Genomic DNA, 8472 nt, shown 5'->3' with positions numbered 1-8472 from the left:
TGTAAATGAGCCAAACCAAGTACCCCCACCAAGTGGTAATTTGTGGCTGCGACTTATGGAGTGGATCCCACCCACAAAATAAATTTTCGATCTGTTTCGTTTACTTACGTTCATTATAATATTATGTGCTTTTTTCCTCACTTTCTCGATAAAGTTCATGTGTCATAAAGGTAATTGATGTTTCTGTAGGCAACTATAAGCACACTTGCACTTGCTCAACTTGACTTTATCAAAAAAAAACATAAAAAGAAATACAAACGTAATGTCTAAGATGATGGAAACCCATATGTCTTACAACGAAATAAATTACACTATAACAAAATTGAGTTTATAGGACACCTTCAATCTCTACATGTCCCAATAGACCGCTTTATATGACTCAATTTATATGAGCAAAATATAAAGCGTCCTATCTAAATGTGTTGTAATAAGTTTATATGACGTTTTTGGACGTCTTAACAAGTTTTTTAGAACATTTGTAATACAAAGTGTCGCATTAGCAATTTTATAGTGACACTTTTGAGAAAATGTCCTACAAACTCAACTTTTTATAGGACATTTGTTTTTATATGATAGTTTTTCAAATAGTGTCATATAAAATTGCTAATGAGACGTTTTATATGAAAAATGTCCTAAAAAACTTATTACGACGTCAAAAAATGTCATATAAACTTATTACAACACCTTTAGATAAATTTATTTTTTTGGTCATATAAACTATGTTCTATAAAGAGCCCCAACAGCCCCTACTTTAAAACTCTACTAATAGTTTCTCCCTAATTTGGGTTTACTTTTAAAGGGTTTAATGAATTATTGAAGAAGTGGATTTGAAGGCCAGATGGAGAATTGGAGATGCATACACACTGAATATGTATGTGAATTAAGAAGGATTACTCTGTTCATAATTTCCTAAGTAGTAGACATAAACACATTCATTCAGATATACTGCAACCTATTTAGATTTAAGCATCTATTTGAAGAACTAAATCATGAAACGGGACAGGAAGAAGTTAAAGAATCAATAAAATACTACAAAAGGTGTTATATGATTTACCTGCTGAGAGTGATGCGAGAGGGCGGCGAACAGGAAGGGCGGTTTAGGGCGCAGCTTCGCGAGGGGAAAAGGAAGGGAGCACCGGCGAGATGACCTTAGGGCACAGCTTCGCAAGGGACGGGAAGGGAGCACCGGCGAGACGACCTTAGGGCACAGCTTCGCAAGGGACGGGAAGGGAGCACCGGCGAGACGACCTTAGGGCACAGCTTTGCAAGGCACAGGAAGGAAGCACTGGCGAGACGACCTTAGGGCACAGCTTCGCAAGGGACGGGAAGGGAAGGGAGCACCGGCGAGACGACCTTAGGGCACAGCTTCGCAAGGGACGGGAAGGGAGCACCGACGATGGAAGGGAAGCGATGGGAGGGAAGCGATGGGGGGGAATATGGGTGAAGGAAGCGGGAGGAAGGTGGGTGAAACAATCGACAGGAAGCGATGGGAAGGAAAGGCCCGGATTTGGATTTGAAATCCCGCCCCTTTGCAAAGGATTTCCAAATCCCTTCAATTTAATCAAATCCCCGGATTTCAAATCCTTTCAATTTGGCAAACCAAACATAGGATTGGAATGGATTTAAAATCCAAATCCCCCCAAAATCCATTCCATTCCTGCAAACCAAACGCACCCTTAGAATTTGGGAGTGTCCTATAAACCCAATTTTGTTGTAGCGGTATTTTTTTAGCAAATTATATTTGTTAAGTTTAGTTCGATTTTATAATAAGATTTGAGTTGTTTGTTATTGATATCGTTTGCTAAATTTTGTGGCTTTTTCTTAAGTGAGATTGTTGAATAAATAGTCATAGACTGAGATGATCTTGATGTTCTAATATTAAATAAAGTTTTCGTTTTTCAGTTTATCTTTGAGCTTAATCGATAAATTGAGTAGTCAATCTTTGTGACACACGTGTAAATCAGTTTAACACAAACAGTTAGCTTGACTATTGACTTCCTGTAGAAAAAATGATACCTGACTTACCATCTTTACTGATATAAGTTAGGTCTATAAATTAAAACAATGCATGCATCACTTAGATGACAACACTTTCCCCTTTCTAGTCGATTCTTGTTGTTTTGTACCATTACGAACACTTTGTAGGGTTAATTGTATATTTTAAGTAGTTATCTAATAAAACTTTGAGTGCTTGTATACTAAGGGGACGTTTACCAAACATTTATTCGGTAAACGCTTACGGTAAAATTTAGCATTATTGCTTATATACTGGGTAACAGTTTAGTCTACCAAAATGGTATCATATTCAACAATTTACCCATTAAGTGTCAGTAATTTAACACTATGATTTATTTAATGGGTAACTTTTAGTTCACCCAAACGATATTGTATGCAACAATTTACCCGGTAAGCGCTTACCGTGGTAAAAGTTATCGCCCTTACTTAGCGGGTAAGATCTTGGTCCTTGTCTCTCCCTTACAGGGTAATATTCTTGGTTTTTTACATATTCATCTGGTAAGATAATTTGACTTGGTGTTCACTTACCCCAAGTAAGCGTTTGGTAAACGGTCACTAAAAATTGTGCACGATGAAATGAACGTGTGCGCATATAATGTTTCTTTTAAAGATGATGGTAGATATCAAGGTTGTTTAGCGTGTACATAAACTAATTTTATGGGTTATGTAATTAACACTATTAATGGAAGACTTTTGCCTACAAATTTTTCCCTGAGAAATCAATTACTAAAAGGTGATTCATCACAAAACCGTCACAAAAGTTGATGGGTAAATTCTTGGTGCATAATTCAAATCAGTGACAGATTACCGGGTATTCTCTGGGTGATCCGTTGGTATTTTCTCGAAAAACATCGGATTCTACCGAACCGTTAGTATTTTTTGGGTGTTCCGTAGATAATTACCGACGGAAATTTCCCCGAGTGATTTTTATGGGTGAAAGTCATTTGTTTTGTAGTGTAACAATTAGTTAGAAAAACTTACAATGATTATAAAGAGATTCGAACGCGTAACTAATTAAAAGTAAATCCAAAATTTTACGAGTTGAGTTACTATATGGAGGCAACTTTATTTTGTTAACCGCGTAACTAGTACAAACTTTGTTAACTAGGGTATTTTCGTATTTTTCATATATTGATATCTCATCTTGATTATTTAATCATCACATTTACTTAATTATATCATTAATTTACTTTGTTTAAACTTCCTTCCCTATTTTATTTATTTTCTTGTTTCATTATGAACTTTGATAACATTTATAAAACAACCAATGTTAATACATGAAAACAACATTATGAACTTTAAACAGATCTCATTGTTTTACGTATGGACTTGGGGTGCTTCATGGCCAGACCTTGGGCTGGACAGAGGAATCAAGGGGTTTAATTTTGGGCTAACAGAAGAATATGCTATTGCCTATTGCTATAATAGAACTTATTAAGAGGTTTCTTAGGAGCCCAATAGCTAGCATGCATGTCTTGTTCTCTTGTAAGATGGTTGGATTAGCACTTTATATACAAAAGGTATAGTGGTTCGAATCTTTTTGGGTGCACCTATCAAACGGCTAACTTTTTTTCTCTTGTAATAATCGAGTGAGTGGGTGTATGAGAGCCCACTCAGCTCCTAATAGGTCCCCCCTGGACAAGCCTCGTACAACATTAGGGCATCTTCGTTCGGGTCTTCTTTATGATTTGGTGGATAATTCCGAGAGAGTTAATAGAAAGAAACTAATTAAGCAATAGTTGAAGTCACAGACAGATAACCGTAGACAACTGAAATCAAACAGTGATTCTTGCATCACTCCTAGTATTATAAAAGAATTGTCTATACAAATTTAGCTGATGCAACTATATGTGTATCTAATTCGAATTCACAATGAATATACTTTCTACTAACGACGCTAATCATACAGGCAAATCGGTTTCAGGTAAATACTCCACACAACTCGATATCCTATACGCAATTTCTGCCATATTCGGTCTTGCCAACGAATTCTCTAGCAAAGCCATGTTGGCCACGGAGACCAGAACCCTAAGCTGCTCCACATTCACTTGACCATTTAGTTTTGGATCCAACATACCCATCAAAACATCCACATCCTGATGTTTTCTACACTCGTTTGTCCATTCGGCTAGTGGTACCGAGCCTTGTAATGACTTCATCCCAGTTATAAGCTCAAGCAACATGACACCAAAGCTATACACATCACTTTTAGGTGATACTAGACCTGTGTTGAGGTAATTGGTATCAACATAGCCTAAAGAACCCCGTATAATTGTCGGGGTTTGAGCACTTTGAGTATCATGCCCTAATTTACATAGGCCAAAGTCTGCAAGTTTAGCATGATCATCATTTATGAGGAGGATGTTGGATGATTTGACATCTCTATGGATGACCGGAGGGTCTGCGACCGAGTGCAGGTAGTCTAGGGCGTAGGCGATGTCTAGCGCAATGCTTAAACGACTTGACCATGATAGAGATCCTGAAGATTTGCCTTTGCGAGTGTGTAACCGATCAAAGAGGCTCTTGTTTGGTATATATTCTAGTAGAAGAAGCTGCTCACCTGTTGCAATCCATGCACCCACAAAATTAATCCAGTTTTAGGTGGTAACTAAACTGATAACGACGTGAATGTTACATAAAATATTTAGAACTTAACACTTTGGGATAAAAACATAGATATAACATGTATAGAATATTTGGATAATTACAAAAAATGTTTGATTATTGATCGATTAAAATAACATTCAATGTGATCACAAATTATGAATGAAGACAAATACCGTCCCTATCTTAATGTGATCTCAAGTTGATGAATAAACATAATATTCGAAGCGTTAGTAATTATACAAAAGATATTTTTTTATTAACCTGGATAACCAACCCGCTATGCGAAGCGACTAATCCTAGGGTGACCACTTACTTCACGGGTAAACCGGAGTCACTGAATTTGAACTTCCGTAGCCACAAGAGAATTTTTATTCCTACTCGGATTCGAACCTGAGACCTCCATACACTTTTGACCTTTGAAGCTCAAGCTCAAACCAATCGGGTACCACCCCTGTGGTTAAAAAAGATAACTAAAAACATGCATTTTGAAAGATTCTTATACGTTGCTTTTTGTATTTTATGATACTCACGTTCTTGATACACTCCTGTCATGTAATATGGTTGCTTGTATATTTCTTTGAAAGATAATTGTGGATTAAAAATACATTGAAGAACAAAAACACACTACAACAAAATCGGGTTTATATAACACTCTTAAATTCTAAGCGTTCTAATAGACCTTTTTATAGGACTTGGTCTATAGGACCAAAAAAATAAAGTGTCATATCTAAAGATGTTGTAATAAGTTTATATGGCGTTTTTTGACGTCGTAATAAGTTTTTTTAGGACACTTTTAATATAAAGTGTCTCATTATCAACTTTATAGAACACTATGCTAAAAATTGTCCTATAAAAACAAGTGTCCTATAAAAAATTGAGTTTATAGGACAATTTCTCAAAAGTGTCCTATATAAAGTTGCTAATGCGACATTTTGTATTAAAAATGTCCCAAAAAACTTGTTAAAACATTCAAAAGCGTCATATAAACTTATTACAACATCTTTAGATAGGACACTTTATATTTTGATCCTATAAAACGGTCTATTGGAACACTTAGAGATTATGAACGTTCTATAAACTCAATTTTGTCGTAGTGACATTACCATAAAAATACATTGTGGATTACCATAACAATACATCTGTTTCATATAATAATTTCGGAATGGAAGAAATAATTAACTTTAAATATATAACAACAAAAGTGGCATATTTATGTTTGTTTCTATTAGGAAAGAATACTTAGTTATCGACAAGATAAGCCCTTAGGCAAAACATAATCCTAGAACAATTCGAAGGAGTACAAAACTAGGAATATGCATCCTCAAACCTTTTTTTAATGATGTCTTCATATGTTTTTTTTCTCTTTATGTCCGTTTGGTTGGATAGGACTCTTGATATACAACAAAGAGAAAATAACATATAAACAATCACTTTGTGCTCACACTTGGTAAAAATAATTCCGTTAGTCTTCATGTTTTGATCCGTTAAATAAGGTTATGGATAAATTGTTTAATCCATTTGCCCGGCACGTATTTACCCGAATTATTAAAAGTCGAAGTGAAAATAAGTTGTAATTTGTAATGACATGAACTTTGTATGTTACCATATATACCAAGGATTAACATTATGAAGCTACATACTTGACCAACAAAAACAGTTAATTCTTAACTAAAATCGTAAAGCAGAGCCGTCCTTTAGCATGTTAAATGTGAGATTTTGAACAGGACCCCCGAAATTTTGGGGCCCAAATTTACATGTGTTTAGAGTCTTTTATCGACCTGTGTATAACTATAGTCGAAGTTATTTAGGTTCAAACTATTTATGCAATGTAATTAAAAGTTTCGGATATAACAAGGCGTTTAAAAAAATTGGAATGTCCTTGTTGTAAAGTAAGATGATATGATTATGATGAAGAAAAGATGTTTGGTAAAACCAAAATATGCTTGAGCTTACCTTTGTCTAAGCAAAACCCCAATAATCCAACCAAATTAGGGTGAGAAATCCTAAGCAAGATGGAGACTTCATCAAGAAACATCTTCTGGCTACCTCCCCTGTCCTCCATCACCCTCTTGACTGCACCAAACCGCCCATCGCCAAGCTCGGCAAGATAAACATAGGATGTGGCTCCAACACCTATCCGTATTCGGAAATCCCTGGTCACCACCTTGATTTCGTCAAGTGCGTAAGTCCTAATACTCTTGCTAGTAGATAGTGAAGATAACCCTATGTTCTTCTGATCATGGTCGCCTTGTGCTTTAGCCAAAGATCTTGCTTGCGCTTGGGAGTCTACGTAAACTGCCCATTTCTTCAAGATGATGGTGAGAACGATGACCAGCACTATTGCTCCTCCTATCCAGTAGTTTTTTGTTGTTGAGGTGTCTAATCCAAATAACCAATATCCCATGATTATGCGATCTTTCAAGAACTTCCAATCTCCAAAAACCCTAAAGAGAACTGGGAAGAACAGATTTGGGTGCTGTTTCAAGAAAAACGATATGGGTGATCTTTGGATACTAATTTTTCTTGTTTAGCGTCGCTCACCCATGACACCATATGAGCTTATAATGATGTGTGTGTGTGTGTGTGAGAGAGAGAGAGAGAGTGAGAGAGAGAGAGAGAGAGAGGGAGTTTTGAAGTGTTGGAATGGAGCAATTGGAGAGGTTGGTACGGAGTTTGTATTAAATATCCTTGGGTTTGGAGTGTAGAAGAATTGTTGAGTCAATACATTGTTTTATGCACACGAATATGTATGCAGTTAGGGGTCTCAATTGTGTCTCTACATATTTAGTGTTGAATTTCTTAGTCTGAAACACACATGTAGCTAAGACAAAACAAAGTTCAAGCACTTTGAATGTTACACGAAGATATGGGTTCTCCCTTATCTTGAATTCTTGACTTCATTTTTATTTTGTCAAGTACCATAGAATTACTATACCAACCATCTATAATCTATACTATATTAGAAAGCATTTGACAAAAACTCTTAAAAACTATTTTTTATGCATAAAGTATTGTTTATTAATGCATATTACTTAAAATTTAAGACTTAAAGTAAATTGTACGTAAGTACAACTTATTAAAGCTCCATATCTGAATTAGTGTAACTAACTGCAAATAAACATTTCATTTTAAATATAAAAAATCTAAAATATAATTAAGATAATCATTGACTTCTAACAGAATACTTAATTATTATCTTTATAAAATGTTATATTATTAAACCAAAATTAATTATTTCGTTATTAAACTTAAATATAATTAAGATAATCATTGAGTTGATTTGATATTAATATTGATATATTTTTTTCCAAATTTTTATAATATCTTCAAATTTATATTTTTTTTCAAAAATAAAATCATTATTGTTTTTTTTTAAAACACATAAAATCGTATTATAACATCGACAGAGATAAATAATAAAATAGAACATTAAAATCGAGATGTGTCTCGCTGCATTGCGCGAGTACTCTTCGAAGTATACTTAAATTGGAACATGTAAAAATAAATTTATTCTAAGAGAACATAAAATAAAACGATAAATTAAAACAAATACTTAAACAAAAGATGAAAAAATACTCTTTAAGTGTTCTTAGAATTATCATCTCTCTTGGTATTATCTTCTATTCATATGTAAACAATCAAATCTATGCAAAATGAATTTATATATATATATAGGGTTGGGTTCACGTGAGACCAGCCTGTTTTCGTGAGACCCGTGAGACCACATTTTTACACATAAACTTCACAGTAAAAACACTGTGAAGGTTTAAAAAAAGTCGAACCTTCACAGCAAAAACAATGTGAAGGTTTAAAAAAAGTCGAACCTTCACAGCAAAAACACTGTGAAGG

At 34.7% G+C, this 8472-nt stretch overlaps 1 protein-coding gene across 1 annotated transcript; it reads right to left on the bottom strand.

Moving 5' to 3' along the window:
• Positions 1-3917: 3917 nt before the first annotated feature.
• On the bottom strand, positions 3918-7027 carry LOC112529615 (pto-interacting protein 1-like). Its single transcript, XM_025140943.1, has 2 exons — positions 6577-7027; positions 3918-4576 (listed from the first exon to the last, which is right to left on the bottom strand). The coding sequence occupies exons 1-2, from the start codon at positions 7025-7027 to the stop codon at positions 3918-3920; spliced, it is 1110 nt and encodes a 369-aa protein (XP_024996711.1).
• Positions 7028-8472: the final 1445 nt, after the last annotated feature.

Source organism: Cynara cardunculus (genome assembly GCF_001531365.2).
Source record: "Cynara cardunculus var. scolymus isolate 2C chromosome LG 16, CcrdV1, whole genome shotgun sequence".
Lineage (NCBI taxonomy): Eukaryota > Viridiplantae > Streptophyta > Magnoliopsida > Asterales > Asteraceae > Cynara > Cynara cardunculus.
The sequence above is the reverse complement of the archived record's forward strand: the minus strand, read 5'-3'. Positions and strand labels throughout refer to the sequence as shown.

What these genes read in the sequence shown, in the direction of transcription:
- LOC112529615 (XM_025140943.1), bottom strand. Translation starts at nt 7,027, where the DNA reads ATGGGATATTGGTTATTTGGATTAGACACCTCAACAACAAAAAACTAC. An exon ending in GGGGTTTTGCTTAGACAAAG is followed by an intron (nt 4,577 to 6,576) that starts GTAAGCTCAAGC and finishes GGATTGCAACAG; the next exon opens with GTGAGCAGCTTCTTCTACTA.